Below are 18751 nucleotides of genomic sequence, written 5' to 3'. Positions count from 1 at the left end.
TTTTTTTTTAAGCAAAAGGATTCACATTTACTTTTTATCAATGTGTGCTGTGTCAGTACATAAAACAATGCTTTACACACTCAGAGCTAATTCATAAATATTATACAGCTACTTCTCTGAGAGATAATGGCTGTTTGTTTCTGATATATTAGACACTATGTATTCAACATGCTTTACAGTTACTCTTCAGTGGCATTTTAAGCATGTCAGAGTTCAGCACTTGGCTGTCCTCTTGTGGTAGAAATGCTCATTGTATGCCATTAACTGGAAAAACTGAGTTAAGTGTAAAGTCTGCAAGCATCCAGACCACAGACATTCAGCTCCTGCCTCTTGGGTTTATAGGCTATTCACTCAGGGGGTGCCCTTCTGAACACAGCCTGTCTTTCATGATTCTACATTTTATGTGCCTGCTTTGAGTGTGCTCACATATAGGAGAGACTCTGATGACACAAGCAGAGAATGCGATGACTCGAGAGATCAAGCGGAACTGTCACTAAGGTAGCATTTGTGAGCGAATCTTCACCTCATAATACACAGCAATCCATGATCATCCTCTCTGCTGCGAGGCTCCTGACTGAAGTCTTGTGTACGTTCTCTTTGATGTCGTTAATGAGGACCAGGGTCCTTAGGGATGTCGCCATGCTTTTATTATGGGGGTCCTCAGAGGGCTTTCTCACGGTAGGGGCGCTTGTTCTGACATTGGCCCCCTCTCTACCCTCTGACTCCATGAGGCTATTCCCAGAGAAGGAGAGAACCCCACTTTAGACCCCTCTGGGAACCCTTCCAAATGAGAGCAAGAAGGAATTGATGGAACTCTGCAGGAGTTTGTTCTTAATACTTTTCTTGTCTTCTGTTTTCCATATTCCCCATATTAACTATAGTTTAGTATTAAATGGAATTAGCAGATTACATTATTTTTGCACTAATGAGCTTCTGAGCATAAGATGTTTAATTTATGTCAGTGAAGCCACTTATGGAAAATGTGTTAATAGATTTCCAGTCAATATTTTTCCATGTTTGAGTCATTTTTTTTGGTCAGCTGCCTGAACGCTTGTCAGTAATTCATAGTCCCCCTTTAGCCGTGTTATATGGCATTGCTGGAAAACCAAATTACAGTGTTTATATAAGCTATCAAAGGGAAGGAAGAATTATTGCCACACAACCATATATTATGAGTTGGAAAACAGCATGACACGGCAAGGCATGCAGTCTACTGAGCTTTACATAAAAGAAGACATGTATGCTCTTCAAATCAGGAGGCAGGAGTCTATGTTTCTACGTTCAGAAACATAGACCTATAAGAGGTTGTTGAATGGAGGAATACAGTAAACTGCATGACCACATGGGAAACTGTAGAAGCCAGCTGTGAGGGAGCTGGCATTAGTGACGATGAGGAGGAGGGAGCTAAAAAGACAACCGAAAAAGCTCAGATCACTGTCCTAAGAGAGAGGGGTAAGAAAGCGAAGAGGAAGTCACAAACAGGGGAGAAGACTGTTCCGAGTTGACGTTAATGGACAGAAATGACAGCTGGGGAAAGTCACACAGGCTCTGAGTTCAATTCTCCTTTTCCGAAGCCTCCTTCCAGGGCATACTTCTAGACCAAAAGGAGCCCAGATGTCTAAAGGTACTAAACCACCGCAGGATGTGTCTCAGCAAGCTGTTTTACTGTTTATATGGTTAATATATTGCCCTGTGGACCAAAAACAACAAGAGATACAAGTTAGCATAAAAAGCCACAGTTTGGAAAGATAAAAGCCGCTCAGAAAAGATAGCTGTTTATATGTATTATTAATGTTAAGCCGGCATTACTTATCCTGCACTGTGTTATTGATTTATCTGTTGATAGAGAGAGTTTCTTAAACTGTAGCAATAGATAAATTAATACTCTGCAAAGGTCAACACTAGCTGGAATAAATGGTCTGGGGTTTCAGGGAGGTATGGCTGGATGAAATTAAGAAGGAGATCTGAAAAAGCTAAAGTTGATGTTTTTATCACCAAAGAAAGCAAATCCTTCTCAAAGGCAGCCAAGATGGTTGTCAGAACACTTTAACATGCGTGGGAACATGGCTGCAGTCCAGTGTCTGGAAGTGTTTAGTTTGTGCATTTAGCCTTGGAGCTTGCTGCATTATGTATTTCACAAAAAGCTCTGCTGATTGATTTCTGCTGTATTCTGAACCGCTGGCTGAATTGCCTCCTCCCTCCCAAAGGTTTGGTATATATGTCCATTAGTAATGGATACTTCTATTTAAGTTTCTGTTGTGTGTCATATACCAGAGTTTCTTGTAGTGTGACCAGAGGGGAAGAACACCTGTCTGTGAAGCTGGAACACACTCAACACTTCCCTGGGTTTTTTTTCTATTTGCTAAGAAACCCCAGGGTGTCAGCATGTGGTTGTTAGAACATTTTCTCAAAAATGAGTGAATGTGAGACACTGTAACGAGTTGGATGAAAACACTCTGGAGCTAATAGTTTGAACATTGAGGTTTTGCCTTTTTCAGAGGCCATGCAGCCCAAACATTGTAGGCCATTATTTGTCTTCTGGCTGTGACAGCCAACCAGATCCAGGGGGCTATCGGTTTACAGTTTGGGTCAAGGATAATTTGTAAATCCTTCACTGAAAGGCTGTTTGTGGTGGTGTGAGACTGTCCCCAGTCTGATGTTCAGTGACTTGGAACTCAAATTGATATTTACTTTAAGAGGCAGTTTGCAGGGATTTCCTATAAAATATCATGCTGCCCCCACAGTTAGTACTGCTAACAGTAAAGCCACCTTTGAACATAAATCTCACCATGTTCTCTGGAAGAAGGACTGTGTAAAAGAAAATCAGCCCTGGCTCTTATAACGAGACTTCTGGTGACCAACACGGCACAGGATAAACAGTGTCTGAATTGACGTCTAGGTACTTTCATGCTGTCACTGAGCATTGTATTATAATTGGTAACTTGTTAATGCTGAAAATGCTGTGTCTGGTATTTCCAGACTTGAGAGAGACCAGCAGAGAGAAAGAGTTGATCAGTTATTTCCTCTGAAGATGAAAGAGCCCCCACTCTGAGTGTCCTTCAGAGGTGAAGGAGAGTGTTACTACAGCTGTGCTTCTCTTGTTTAAATTCAATACAGGATCTCAAGAGGAAAACAGCCCAGATGACTTTTGACCCAGCAGGCTTTGGCAATGGTCAACAACGGCAGCTCTCAAGCTCACATAGTTATGTTATTTACTCTCAGAATCAATAAGCTCTTGCTGTGAGTGTATGCGTCTGCTGTGAAATGAAAGGTGGATCTTGCACCACAGGAGCCATTAAAGGTCTCTAACCATACTGTGTTTATACTTGAACAGCATGTATCTGTGATCGGCCGTCTGACAGAGAGGAAAAAGAATTTAAGCACTAACTATGATGATAGGTGCTATATTTAAAAGACTTGTCAGTAATGTATTAAGTGGATGTCTGTGAAACCGAGACCCACAGATTTAGTAAGCTAATGCCACCATGGCACTGGCTTTTTTCCCTAGACTCGCCATGTTTGTCCTCTAGGGTTTGTGCTATGGGAGCCTGTGAGGTTTGCTATACCCACTCGTTACTGGAGACATGTGGTCCACTGAAAGGATTGCTCCACAGGTCAATATAAAACCACACAGCAAAAGCATAGACCTGCTTTTGCTAGCTCATTTGTGGTTTAGAACATTTTGCTCTGGTGTCTTAGCAACGAAGCCTAGAGGTGATCATTTTAAACCTCCATGTCGACTGCAGGATAACAGGTCCCCTGTGCACCCCACAGGATCAAATGAGGGGGCCGGAGGTCCCTGGGCGATTCAACCTGGCTCTCTGTAATTACTTGGCCTATGGAGCAAGCCAGCTCATGTGTCAGTCACAGCATCAGGAACAAACTCTCATCCACAAAGGCATTGTGTTGTTAATCACCGTTGTTGACGGATAATCTCTTAGATTTGACCATTGTTCATTATTTCAACACCTTGCCAGTTTATAGATGAGGAGAATGCTACGAACTGCTACGTTTTGATGTTTGCCAGTGGCACCTCCTGTTTTTCTGAAGATTGTGGCATATTGTGCTGACTATATTGGAGTCTGTGGGATATGTAGAGCTTGGTTAATTAAGACCTACTCTAGAGAAAAGAAAAGCTTTACTCCCACGACTTTTGGAGAATTACATGGAGGCACTGCTCTATTAATCCATCTTGTGAATTGCCAGCATTTCTCTAGGACGACCAGGGACCTAAAGTTCAAGTACGTAATATTTATTGGGATCTTTTTGAAAAGATACATGTAAAATCAAGAACTATTTTGTCATTAGATGAAAATTGCATGAAATAAAGAATATTGTTTTATTACCTTGTGTTGTAGGTCTGAAAGGCAAAAATGGGTCTGTCACACATATGTAATTTATATTAACAACAACGGAAAACATCATATTTGTGCGGTATCTTGGCAAATTAGATAAAAGCATGTGAACAATTCTGAAAAGGAAGCTATCATGGCAATTTTTTGGATGACATTTAGCTCTAGAGGCCCGCAGTCATGTGTCTATGCTATGTTAGGAAAAGCTAGACAGCTGTTTTAGTGACTTTGCTAGCTGTGCTGTACTGGGTGTTTATGGCAATGCTCAGTGCAGGAGTATGAGCAAAATGCATAGAATGCATGGAATGATGTTGCACAGTCATGTATTTGATATACATCTGATCTAGCACATGCTGAAGATTCTCTAATTTGAGTCTCTGATCATTGGAATTGATGATCAGATTGCTGTGTCCATACAGACCTGATAATACGAGTCACCTCAGTGTTTCAGTTTATTGTTTTTTAATGTGGTTGCAAGCTGTAACTTTCATGCCAAATTTTGCTAAAGCCTAAATATTATTGACCTTTATGATTATTCCTTATGATGCGAGCTTATATTCTACTCATGAAAGATGCTGAACATAAAAACGTAGATTTCTTGGTAAGTTGTAAGATCTCATTTGTATATTTTAGAGCTATGATCAGCTTCGACGGCCAGAACCTTTAAGTGAGCAACTTTTTTTTTTTTTTTCTGAATTGGCGCACACTTCACACACACATGGCAATTAATTATATACACAGCCAGCAGTCTCTTAAAGTCTAGACTTTGCTTAGACAGAATTATTTTCATGTCACAGTATGTACTTGTATGTGGTTTCCATTTAAAATCAAGTTTATTAATCAGGTAGCATGTTGTTTTTCAGCCGTCACATTCACCTTTTGGCTATTTTTCATTTTGTTTTGTTTTGCTTCGTATTTGCTTCCCTGTGAAGAATGGCAAACTATGAGACACAATAAATGTAAGACTATTTTGGACATGAAACATCAGTAGTTGTGGTTTTTGGGTAGGCTAGAGTGTTTCTGTTGACTCTGTAGACTTCTGTAGAGGTAGACTGTGTGTTTCCCCTGGCTGTCTAGTTTTAGATGACTGTTCAGTGTGAGTGGGTGTCTGTATGCAATGAACATCATAAAGGAAAAGAGAGGCCTCTCCTCCGATGCCCCTCAGTATGACAACACGTACAGTACAAGTAGAATCTGTTTCTGTCTTTCTTTCTCCAGGTGTTCATAGAGCGCACACAGCAACTGTACTTGTCTGTCTGATTCATTCTGTGACGATGCTGTGTGGGGGAGGAAAGCACAGGAGACGACGTGTTACTTATAGCAGCTTGTTTAAGGGTATTTTTAAAGTTCTGATATGTGCTGAGTGTATTTACTCTTAAAATGTCTCTTATGGTGACTAAAGTGGATACCGACGTCATTCTGTCTATACTTGGAGTTTTAAGCCCAGCTCTGGCCCAAGTATATCAGAGGAGGAAATAGCAGAAACGTCACTGCGTGAAGTAGGCACAGCAGAGGCGGGCTCCATCTGGAATTCTGCTCACATGATTGGAAATTATGGATAATAATGATGTCCTTATGTAATCGCAGAACCATGGAAAACCCCAATAAAAAGGGGTTTTAACCAAATATTTGACGAATAGATTTTCCTCATAAGCCACAGATTTTGTGATTTCCCCTCTTATAAGAAAATCTGAAATTGCGTTATTAGTGTAATTGCCAATACAGTGACTGTGTCTTCTTGGACTTGATATATGAGAATGTGTGCTTTTTCAATTAGGTTCCTTCTTTCAAAGCCTCCTTTTGCCACTTTCCCTCTTCTTATCTTCAGATTTTTAGATAGATTGCCTCCTAGAAACATGTGAAAGTCAGTAAATGCAAAACCATTCACATGGAACAGTAGCAATGTATTCACAACCGTATCTTAATTTACTCTATGTAAAGATTATTTTCTGGCATTTTTTTAAACTTATCTTTCACCATCTGCACTGTTCCTCTCATGCATTGATTCTGCCCCAGACAAAGATGTTGAGACGGAGGTGGAACAGACAAATATATCACTCTGACGCTGCTAGTGTGCAGCCTTGTGAGCTCCTCGGCATGATTCACTGCTGCTGATTGCTGACAGTCTATGTCATGGTTTTCCCCGGGTTTAGCTGCCTACGGTTTTTCCATTTCATTGAACTGCTGGAGCAACATCTGGACCTTTCAAAACCACACTTCTCTTTTGTTTGTTTAAGTTAAACAGTTCCCACATTAGCTTTAATACCTCTTGGTATTGAAAGACTGTAAAAGATTACTTCATGTATTCTGGACAACAGCTGAAACTAAGTGCTTGTGAATTCATTGAATAAGATTTTTTGAATGCATTAAGGAGCTAAAATTATTAAACAATTCATTGTGCTTTGCTGCTGCTCAGATCTTAACCAAAAATGTGCTGAGTTGGGCATGAAAGAGATGTCGTGGGTAGAGCTGGGTAGGAGGGTCGGGCACAAGGAGCTGAAGGGGAGGAAGGGGTGGGTAAAGGGGTGGGTTGAGGGAGAGATTTAGTGGTGGTTGGGGGTAGATGGAAAGAGAAAGGGGAAGAGGGAGCTGTGGATCTTAGTTCAAACTGCCAGCTGTGTTCAGAGAGAAAGCAGGAATGTGGCTCAGCGTGGGAATGAAGATGCTCTGGCATGCTGAGAGACACTCTTAATTCTTGATGGATGTATGAAACACTTTGGCTGTATGATGAAAACATCCCGTGAGTACACAGGGAATTTTCACTGGAAAGAAACTACCATGTTAGTTGATTCAAGAGTTTTGGAGAGCTGACAGATTCAAGCTTGTGCTATAATTAGGATGATGTTTTGGTTTTATTTTCTATAGGCCACGCAGAAATAATCTTTTTATCTTTATTATTTATTATGTTATTATCTTTAAAAATTGAAAAGGGATTGGATTAATGTTTGTGACAAGGCTTTGCTGTGGGAGACAGCGCAGGAAAAAAAAACTAAGTAGGGCAGTTGTCAATCAATATTTTATGAAAGAGTGGAATGTAACTGAGCTTTTAAAACTGTTCTAATTTTGACACCATGTGCACAAAACCTTTCTACTATGCTACATGTCACATCTACGCAATGAATTGCATAACCAGTGTTCTGTATTGCGAATGTTGCATAAACCGAATTGTAAAGGAAGGAGTCACCCTTGTCACAGATACTTTATCTATACACAGCCTTTGCATTTTGGGGCATTGTGTCGCAGCCAAACTTGGGTTTCATTTCTTTGTGAAACTGTAATTCTATACTGTACACAGATTTAAAGCTTTGGGTTGTGGAGAGCAAACACAAGTTCTCATTCTTTGGCATGATGCCCGCCCAGCCTTTTATCCACAAGAGATTTCCTTAGAGAGAGGATGAGAGCACAGAATGTCTCAGTATCGTATTACAGAATGCAAAACAGAGAGGAATTCCCAGCTCATGTTACATTCTCTCAGTGGTCCAACCTGCGGCTATGGGACACAAGAGTACCTGGCAGCGCTCTCACTATACGCTGCAGAATAATACTGACCTGATATTATCCACCTGGGAGGGACATCTAGCTGAACAGAAAGTCTTTAGCTCCTGAGCAGGTGGGATCAGAGTGGCGGGGCTCCTGGCAGCTTACACATGTTGACTTAACTGCTGGTTAAGTGGGTAAACAGTAGACTGTTTTGACAACCAAGGACACAGGGAATTGTTAATATTTATTCACTTGCTGCTCAGTCTGAGGATCAAAGTCACTTTTTATTGATTTCTGGGTGACACAGAAGTAAAGCCACTCGGGTGAGTCGTTGATGGACGGTTTTGGAAAAAGGACCGATGCGGTATCTTAATTTCAAGGATATTATGTGATGAATGATTTTCGTTGCAGCAGTGGTATGTCAAGCACAGCTTGGAACTGAGACCTCGGATGTGTGATGGAAGAGCTGTTCGCCATCCATGTGCACTGCTTATATGTAACTTTTCTTGGAAGGAATGTTTACTCGCCTTCAATGACTCAGAGGTTCTTTACATTGTGCAGAGCTTGTTAAACCACACATATGTAGTAGAACATTTATCATATTTTAGATTCTTGTGGATGTCCACTGTAGCATTTGCTGTATTTTCTGCCCGGATGTTTGTTGTACAGTAAGGACAACTTGTTATTTTACTGTGATGGTGGTGGTAGAGGCTATGAACAGTTAATGCTTTGCCACCACCCTTTGGTGACACTATGCAGCCTAGATTAGAATATAGATCAGAATATGTGTCTGATTCTCATTTGCTTTTTGGGGGCTTTTTGCTTCAGATTTGCCTTGTTTGTAAATTAAAACCTGACTAAAGACTACAGGGACCATCTTGAATTTTATTTGTGACCAAATCATAAGTAAAAACAGTGTATTTGATTTTGATATTAAATAATCCAAAGTGATTCCTATTGAATTTTCTTAGAACTGATTGATTCCCACCTGCTGTCTTTCAAGACAGATTGCCAAGAGTATATTGGACATAAATTGTCCTTGCTGAGCTTGTTTTAATGACCTTCGCAGCACAATAATTGCATTGCTATTTCCTCTCTTAATGTAAAGCAGCCTGTGTGTTGCATCACTAGCGTGTCAGACATCATGTCTCGTGGAGGCGATGAATGGCACCCAACTCTATTAGCATTAATGGAAAGGTGCCAACGGTCTGTTTCCTCTCCTTGTCATCAGTGGCTCTGAAAGCTGCAGACGGCTCACTCTGACCACAGGTTGCTTCCATACCAGGAGTTTAGACTCACTCACAGAGTGATCAAAATTCTAACCTGGTCTGTTGTTTTGTGTTTTTTGTTTATTCGTGTCGCAACATAATTCTCTGATAGCTTTTCCAAAATATTTGTTTACTTCCACTCCCAAGTCTGTGCCGGTAGGATACAAAGTGCAGAGGGGTTTTTGCTGTTTTGGCTGATGCTCTGGGGGTTTTGTCAAAATGAAAATGAACTCACTTTATGTGGTTGAGTTTCACTTTTTATCTCTGTTCTTGTTTTTCAGAAATTGAGGCAAAGGAGGCGTGTGACTGGCTGCGGGCAGCAGGATTTCCCCAGTATGCTCAGCTCTTTGAAGGTAATAAAAGCACTCAGTGAACTCCCCCACACATTCATCACAGAGGGGGGAATTGTCATTTGATTAAAAAGATAGAGATTAATGAAGTAGCATGCCAATAAATAAAGGGTTCTGTAATAACCAAAAAGTGCATTTTCTTTGTTTTGAGATGAGACTGCTTGAATATGGCCTTTTCAAGATGATGAGTGATGAGTGAATAATGGCACACAGTGACTTCTGGTCTGTTCCCATTACTGCCCACAAAACCATGTATTCATGTGCAGCATAGTGAGCCTCATTTACACAACTGTTCTCGGGAAGCCTTGGAGTTAGGGCTCCAGTCTGATCTGTAGACACCACAAAACAAGCGGAACGTCAGATGCTTTTAAAGTCTAATCTTGTCCAAGCTACCATTACTACATAAACATGTCCTCTGTGCTTAAAGCCTGAAGTCATGGGAAGAAATGGGTTTTATCAGAGCTTTAAGGAGCTCTACTCCCACAGATCTTTGTGTTGGAGCCAGACTTTTGATGCTCCGTGGTGTAGTATAGTTGTTTCCTGACAGTTTTTAGATGTTAGGAAAATGTCAGAAGCTGGCAGTTAGAGCTGCATTCTGATGCTGAGGTTATGTGTTAAAAACACTATGAATGATTAAAGGTCTCAATAGATCAGAATCCCTGCCCTGAACAGGCTGAGCCTTGTTGAGTCAGTTGCTCATTGGAGCTTCTGCTCTTCATAAAAAGTGAACAGCTTGACATGAATACAGTGGAATGTTAGATTCAGTCTCTTTAAGTTATGTAAGAGGAAGCCCATACCCACAACAAAATGTAACGCTCTCACAAGCCTGAGTGCTGCTATTTAGGTAAATTCTGTCTGTTCTCATTAGAATCACTTAGTTTCATGGAAATAATGTTGTTTCCAGATTTCTTTCCATTTATCATCCTTGCTCTCCTTTTTTTAACAGAAGTGTGATGGAAACTAGAATTTCAACACCGCCACTCACTCTGATTTTATGCTTTTTCTTCTAGATTCTCAGTTTCCAATTGACATAACGCCTGTGAAAAGAGATCATGACTTTCTAGACAAAGACCTTGTGGAGCCTCTGTGCAGGTAAGCAGATTTTTGACACTAAAAAGACAGTACTTGATCCATAAGTCAACAGTACCACATACACTTTCCTTGCCCCAAGGAAGAGGGACTCTGTGAGATTCCATTTATGAAGTCAAAAGTAAAAACACATTTCACCTTGCATAATGTTAAAAGTTTAATGTTATGTAACTTTTATTTACTCAACTTGACTATAAGAATCTCATGAGGAAAAGAAAACTTTCCACACACTTTTACATTTATTAAATTGATTGAATCAGTATGTGAGTGCATGTAGACCTTCAACAGTCCATGCCAATATGAAAACACAGAAGACAGCTCACATTGTGATTTAATAAAAGGTTTTAACTGTAAAAGCACGAGCAAGAATATTCTTCATTTACTATATATTCATGTACTCTTCATATAACATAACTGCATGAGAGTTTCTGGGTGTGTTTTTTTCCTCATTTGCCAGAGAGTGTATAGAATGTAAAAGTACACCAACTCAACAACTGGTGGTTCCACAAATCACCCTTTTGGGGCTCATGTACTTTTTTTCAAGCCAAGATGAAAACAGCACTTCAGCTACTACTGTAACTATGGCAACGGTCCTTAGAGGGAAGCAGGACAAGTATTAGGAGGGCCTCGCACAGCTCAATATACTGTGACTCTAAACAACCCTAAAGCAACTCATCTAAATTCCAAACTAGCTGTGAGATGAATAGAAGACAATTGGAAACAGTTCCACCTCCAATGTGATTTTGTCCATGACTCTCCAGCATCTCTATGGTAACATAAGAATGGCTTTACATACAGTAATTCCACCACAGTCCCAGAACAAAAATAAATACCACCCTGATAGAACGGAAAGGCAGATATTTCATACATGTGAGTGCTCTCTCTGATCTCTGGCTAAGCACCCTCTTATTTTAGCAACCTTGTTTAAAGCTCTTTAGGCCTGTGGAATAAAGGGCCCCCAGCTTAGAAATCCTCTCTTCAGTTGTGTCCCTCTATCTTCAATTACAATCATGGGAACATTGTGTTGAACTAACCCCTGTCATCTGGAGTATAGCTGGAGCCTCTGTCACAGTATTCTCACAGAACAATACCGTCAATCCTTAAAAAAGACTGCAAGCAATATCCTGGAGCAGTTCAAGCTTGTGATTATCTCACCACTAAATTCTTAACGAGTTTTGTTATGTTATCATCTTTTTCCTGTGCTTTTGTTGCTTCACAGACAGTTTTTAGTGCTTCTGTACATATATATTCCACTTCGCTTTAATAAAGTCTAAACACTGAGCAAATGCTCAAAGTCTTTGTCTGTACTATTTACTATTGTAAATATTCCACTGCTCTGTCTCTCACTAAGACTGTTGTGAACTGAAGCTTAATAATAAGCATATAAAACAATACTAATACAAACTACATGTTTGTATGTGCACAACTAGCATGTGATATATGTGATGTCCTGCCTTTTCAGAAGCCACTTTTGAATGAGTCTTTCTGTGATTGGATGTTTTTGACCTCAAGTTCACCTCTCTTCAAACTACTACAGGCAAGCCCTCAAGCCACAATCACTTTGCTTCAACCCTGAAAGAAGGAGAACAGAGCGACTGACAGTTACCAGCATTCATTAGGTTTATGATATTATGTTATGGTGAAACTCAGTTTCACTCAGGGTCTGCTTGAATTTGATCAGATTATCCCTGAGATAGCATATGGAGGGGGATCTTTTTTTCTCTTCTGCTTGTTAGGGAGCTATTGTGTTTTTTTTTCTCTTGTTTGTTGAGAACAGCTCTCATCTTTGGGATGTTTTTCTTTCAGGCGACTCAACACTCTGAACAAGTGTGCTTCCATGAAACTTGATGTGAACCTTCCAAAGAAGAAAGTAAGTGATGAGTTTTGACTTCCTAACAGTGTATATGTTTTTGTTTTGTGGATTAATTTGTATTTTATTCCCAGCCATTTGTTGTTGTTTTTTTCTTGCATGCCTTGCATGTATTATTTATATATAATACACTTTGCATTTACCTCTTCAGATTTGTTTTAAAAAATCTTGATTCAGACACCTTCGTGATGTCTATGCCCTTGAAGAAATTGTATTGTCTTCCAAAGATTGCCTTGATTTGTGCATGCTTCCTGTTCCAACACTAATATAGACTGGCGTTGTCCTTTTAACCTACTTTCTATGATATTCAAAAGCGTACCATTGTTATCTTCATGCCTCTTATTACTTTATGTATGTTCCCTGATTGCAATGTAGCCTGCTGACACATATTAATAACCCTTTCCTGCCTTGATGTATTCATGTCTACACTCAGAGAAGCCATTTGCTATTGTATCATGATGTTATTAACTTGGAGCTAACACATTATCCAGCTGTTTCCTGCAACTGTTCATTGTGGTTTACAGTAGGTGTCGTGTGAAGCAATTGCAAAGGATCTTTTGTGGAACCTCTTATTCCAGTTTTGATTAATGGATTTTTATGCTCTTTATTGCAAGTACTGTATATACATTATCTTTTTCTTGGTATTTAGTATTATTTCAGTGCATAGAAGAGCATACTTTTGAGAGACTCACATTTTTATTCATAGATTAAACTATTTGTCTTTCCTCAGAGTGAAGACTCTGATGAAGAAGATCTTTTTGCCATCAGTGACAAATGGACCTTTGAGTGGAGCAGCAGGCGTTGGTCTAGGTTACAGGATATCGATTGTCTGATTAGAAACCACAGAGAGGGCCAGACATCGAGAGACGGCGTGCCTCTGAGAACCACCACCAGCAGCGAGAGTGTTCTGACAGACCTCAGCGAGCCAGAGGTCTCTTCTTTGCACAGTGAAAGCAGCGGGGGGAGCGGCCATAGGGGTCCCAGCACAGAAGACTCTGACTGCTCTAACCGAACCTACTCAGATTCTGCTGCGATGCCAGACTCTACTTCTCTCACAATGCCTCACATCCCCAAAGAATTTCCTCACTACGGCTCTCTACCTGATAAGCATGGCAAGACAAGTCGCATCCGAGCCAAAGACTTCCTGAAGCGCATGGAGACACTTAGGTCCCGTGGAACCCTGGGAAAGAGTCGTAAGACGCTAGTTATCAGCTCTCCCATGCTGCAGCAGGAGGCCCAGGCACTGAAGACACTGCGGTGTGTCGAGATCATAAATGGAGATGGTGGGGCTCCAGAGCCCCCATCCAGCGATGTACTGCCACCCCAGTCTAGTAGTGAGGGTAGCAGCCATTCAAGTGGCAGCACAGTCAGCACACCCAGCCTGAAAGAACGTAAACCTCACCAAGCTGACTACAAGCGCAGTGGCATGTATTTGGAGGACATAGACATCTTCTCAGGCACTCAAATGAAAAAAGTTGCAGAACAAAACCGCAGAAATGAATTTTGCTCCTATGAAGACCTTGTGGTCCACATTCCCAAAGACCATAAGCCGGGAACCTTTCCCAAAGCACTTTCCATTGAAAGCTTGTCCCCAACCAATGGAGCCTCCATCAACTGGCACACAGACACTGTGCACCTAGACACCCCTCTACGTTCATGCATAAAGGAATCCAGACCGGCCCCCCAGTGCTGCTCCAGAGGTAGCCGCATCAGTGTATATGATAATGTTCCGGGGTCACATCTGTATGCCAGCACTGGAGACTTAATGGACCTGGAAAAAGAGGACCTGTTTCCTCACCTGGATGATATACTGTTGCATGTAAATGGTCTACAGCAGATTGTGGACCATTGGTCAAAAAATGTGCTACCTGGAGGAGAAGGGGTGGCTCTGATAGATGGCCAGGGGAAAGATTCGGACAGCCTGCAGTCCTCTAGTCAGATTACGTTGGAATTCGAGGGAAATTCAGTCACAGAAAGCCAGACCACACCTCGTGATGGAGACAGAGACAAAATGTCACTTATTGAGGCAGAATCTACGAAGCTCAGGGAAAGGAGAGACTCTGGAGTTGGTGCCTCACTCACGAGACCTAATAGGTATTCTCATATGAAGAAAATACTCTTATTGTTTTCTATGTAAAAAATTTAAAACTAAAAATGTTCTTTGCTTTCCATTCCTTATTTCATTAGGTTACGATGGCCCAGCTTTCAGATATCCAATCGCCTAAGTCACTCAGTGGCATCCTTGCAGATTACAAACCAGTCAGCAGGACAGCTGAGTTTGTTACAGAAGTTCTCTCTCTTGCGTCTTACTGCAATCATGGAAAAGTACTCCATGTCAAACAAGCACGGCTGGACTTGGTAAATCTTATTTAATCTGACGAAGCCCACTTTTCATGTGATGCATGATTAATTAGGTTTACTCTTTTTAAGAGAGTACATGTGATTACATTTCTTTGATCTTCTAATATGCATTTGCTTAAATTATTACACAAGTGTGAATTTATGTGTTTGTCTAAAATAGTGTGGTTATTCCTTTATGAATGCCTGAAACCACAAAACTTTAATACTATCTGTTGGTGTTTTTTTGGGACTTATGTAAGTTTTCAAACGCGTTTTATTGCTGTTGCTTCAAGGGCTGTGCCAAAATTCATGAAGAGAATGAAGGTACCAGATTATAAGGATAAGAATGTGTTCGGAGTGCCGCTCATAGTGCATGTGCAGCGCTCTGGACAGCCCTTGCCTCTCGGCCTGCAACAGGCCCTGCGATACCTGAGGAGCCAGTGCCTTGATCAGGTCAGTAACAGCAAGGCTGTGCATTCATTTATTATGTTGAGCATGGAATGTTCTGGTTCTTTTAACATGTATAATGTTGTGTAGGATTTTTTCTGTTTTATGAGCACTGATATCAAAGTGAAAACTGCTGTACTACACTTTAAGAGGTCAACCTAACTTTTAGTACTGTGTTTGGCTTCCAGGTTGGTCTGTTTCGTAAATCAGGGGTGAAGTCCCGAATTCAGGCTCTGAGGCAGATGAATGAAAGTTCTCCAGACAATGTGAACTATGAGGATCAGTCTGCTTATGATGTGGCTGACATGGTGAAGCAGTTTTTCAGGGATTTACCTGAGCCTTTACTCACCAGCAAACTGGGGGAGACGTTCCTCCATATCTACCAGTGTAAGTGAATAAATCTGTCCTGGCTTTTGTTTTTTACCAGATCAGGTTTTATTTTTACTGTCTGGAGAACATTGTGAAATTGCAGGGTAGGAGGGTATGTTAGCTTTTTTTCTCTATTACTACATCTGTCAAATAGAATTTATAAAAAGAATCCCGTCTTCCATGTGTTCAGATGTGCCAAAGGACCAAAGGTTGCAAGCTGTCCAGGCAGCCATCATGTTGATGTCGGATGAAAACCGTGAGGTGCTGCAGACTCTCCTCTGTTTCCTCAGTGATGTCACGTCCTCTGTAGAAGAAAATCAGATGACACCTATGAACATCGCTGTATGCCTGGCTCCCTCACTCTTCCACCTTAACATACTGAAGAAGGACAATCTCTCACCAAAGTACTTTTTTCCCTGTTTTTCTTTTTCTTGTGTTGCATTTAACTTGATGTCTTTGATATTTTACCCACCACTCTGCCTAGAAAAATATTTTATACACATAACTTCTGTGTGGTGACCATTACTTATGACTCCACAAAGCAGAGGATGAAATAAGTTAGTTAGTTTGATCAGACCTCAGGGTTGCTGTGGATTAATATTTATCCCTCTGGGCCAGTTTTAAAAGGATATGACTTGTTTGTGCTTAATATTTTATGAGATCTTGCTGTGTACAAAAAAAGTAAAGCTAATTTCCCACACTGAAATTGTTGGCATCAAAGGAGTTTCTTGCAGAGCAGAAGAAATTGTTTATTGGGGATGTTGACCTTAATACTCGGCAGGCCTAATAAGTTTTCTCTCTCCATGATATCCAGGGCGATGCAGAAGAAGTATTCCACAGGCAGACCGGACCAGAAGGATCTTAATGAAAACTTAGCAGCAACACAGGGCCTCGCTCATATGATCATAGAGTGCAATCGTCTCTTTGAGGTAGAACCCATGACTAATATGTTGCAAGAATTTTATGCCAAGACACAATAATCACTCTTGTTTATATTTGCATTGAGACTTACCTCATACTTTCTTATGCTCTTTAGATCCCTCATGAGATGGTTACTCAGTCACGCAACTCATATGTGGAGGCTGACTTGCACGCACCAACAATTGATGAGCTGTGCAAGCAGCTGGAAGATGATGATGGAACATACCAAACACATATGGAAGGGAGACTTAAGAATCTCCTGAAAGAGGCACGGGAAAAGTCCAAATACTGGGTGTCATGCAGCAGCTCTGATAACACAGAGCTTTACTACAAGAAGGTTGGTGTTCTTTATCCGAGTGTGGATTTTTGTTTCAGGATTATTAGTACATTAAAACAAACCTTACAATAGCAGATGAGCTTTTCAAAAGATAAAAACAAGCAGGCTTACCTTGAACACAGATCTTAGCCTGGATTGAAGTTAGCATGATGGTTTGTATGTGTGCATCATTCAGGTGGGAGATGGGAACCCTTTGAGACATTGGAGAGTGTCTGTGGAAGTGGAAGCACCACCATCTGTTGTGTTGAACCGGGTGCTGCGAGAGCGCCACCTGTGGGATATGGATCTGCTTCAGTGGAAAGTGTGTGAGACACTGGACAAACAGACTGAGGTGTTTCAGTATGTCCTCAATCGTATGCCCCCACATCCCAGCAGGGACTTTGTAGTTCTCAGGTTAGTGGTTACCAAAAAGAAAATGCTTAACAATGTATCATCAGTACTAATAATAGTATTCTTTAAGAGCACATACTCAATATATTTCTGTTTATCCAAGGTCTTGGAGGACAGACTTGCCCAAAGGTGCTTGCTCCCTGGTTTCTGTGTCCATAGAGCATGGGGACTATCCCCCTATAGGAGGGGTACGAGCAATAGTCCTGGAATCCAACTACTTACTTGAACCTTGTGGTTCAGGAAAGTCCAGACTAACTCACATCTGCAGAGTAGACTTGAAGTAAGTCCCACAAGAAAGATTTTTAGACGTACAGACAAAAAAAATCAGTCAAGTTTTATGTGTGATTTCAGCCTTTCTAAGATACGTGTTTCATGCTTCTTGCAAAATAGTGTGTAGCTTATTGAGTTTTTACTGGTTTGATTTCAGGGGAAGGACTTCAGATTGGTACAACAAAGCATTTGGTCATCTTTGTGCTGCAGAAGCTGCCCGGATCCGCAACTCCTTTCAGCCACTCATCACAGACGGCCCAGAGACCAAAATCTGAAATTCTTTGCCATTTGTGTCTGTTCAGCTGAAGATTGAGCCTTTGAGTCCTTGCTATCAGACAGAGGCAAAAGCATAAACAGGACGCCAGAAGTAAAGCACAGTGCATTTTTTGTACAAATGCTCTGAAAATAATTTCAAGCCTCTCTGTACTTGCACAATGACAAGAGGAGCACAATTATTCAATGGGAAATTAATCATCCTGCCAATGTCCTCAACATTATGATTTTATCTACCTTAATTTTGCTAAACCTTTAATAATAATTATCTTTAATAATATTATTGTATTAATGTTTCTATCATCTACAATGTCTAGGACATTCAAACTCTTAAATGCTTCTGAGAAGCAAGTATATGTTATTCATTTCAGATTTAAAGCTATAATTATTATGTACACTTGAGTGTCTGTACATATATATGAATTTACTGTAAATGCAAACAGATTGTATATATTGTAAATATGTGAATGGTTAAAAAATGCACGTTAATTTCTTATATATGGATTCCTTTACTGTGTCAACCCTCTTGTAACACACATGGTACAAGATTGTAAGCTGGTTTTACTTTGCTTCTGTATTGACCTTTTTTGGAATTGGTGTAATTTCATCGAACTTTGACCTCAAGTGGTTGTAAAGAGATGACTTAAGGTTTGACTTGATCATACCTGCGTTAGGGTACTGGATTTTATTGTCAGGTACAAGAGACATTGTTTTTTAATAAAACTATCAAAATGATCAAATATGTGTTTGTTCCTGATTCCACATTTTAACCAGTGGGGAGTGTGCTCAGCCCCTCTTGTGCACTTTGTACACCCATTACTCCATAGTCAGATATGAGGAAAACCTGATTGGAAAATTCACTGAGGACACCACCATCATCAGTTGGATTACACACAGTAAAAATACTTTCTATCAAGAGGAAATCACAAACCTGATTTATTGTCAGACGAATCTCCATCATGATAAACTCCTACAGGATCTGGCTGAAAAATGAA

The 18751-nt window shown here is 40.6% G+C and overlaps 1 protein-coding gene across 5 annotated transcripts in view; it reads left to right on the top strand.

The window, feature by feature from the left end:
* The window catches only part of stard13b (StAR related lipid transfer domain containing 13b), a 57909-nt gene extending 39413 nt beyond the window's left edge, over positions 1–18496 (top strand). For 3 of the 5 annotated variants that reach the window (XM_072392140.1, XM_072392142.1, XM_072392141.1), the window contains 13 exons: positions 9382–9453; positions 10461–10542; positions 12346–12409; positions 13140–14503; positions 14597–14767; positions 15043–15202; positions 15385–15583; positions 15756–15969; positions 16380–16494; positions 16602–16823; positions 16999–17216; positions 17317–17493; positions 17641–18496. In XM_072392140.1, coding sequence (XP_072248241.1) covers positions 9382–9453; positions 10461–10542; positions 12346–12409; positions 13140–14503; positions 14597–14767; positions 15043–15202; positions 15385–15583; positions 15756–15969; positions 16380–16494; positions 16602–16823; positions 16999–17216; positions 17317–17493; positions 17641–17758 — 3176 coding nt within the window. In that variant the 3' untranslated portion in view covers positions 17759–18496. Of the gene's footprint in view, positions 1–6916; positions 7093–8023; positions 8156–9381; positions 9454–10460; positions 10543–12345; positions 12410–13139; positions 14504–14596; positions 14768–15042; positions 15203–15384; positions 15584–15755; positions 15970–16379; positions 16495–16601; positions 16824–16998; positions 17217–17316; positions 17494–17640 lie in introns of those variants that run through there. The other 2 variants (XM_072392143.1, XM_072392144.1) reach the window with 2 other exon arrangements.
* Positions 18497–18751: the final 255 nt, after the last annotated feature.

This window comes from Leuresthes tenuis, unplaced genomic scaffold (assembly GCF_036924035.1).
Source record: "Leuresthes tenuis unplaced genomic scaffold, fLeuTen1.0.hap1 SCAF_9, whole genome shotgun sequence".
Classification (NCBI taxonomy): domain Eukaryota; kingdom Metazoa; phylum Chordata; class Actinopteri; order Atheriniformes; family Atherinopsidae; genus Leuresthes; species Leuresthes tenuis.
The sequence above is the reverse complement of the archived record's forward strand: the minus strand, read 5'-3'. Positions and strand labels throughout refer to the sequence as shown.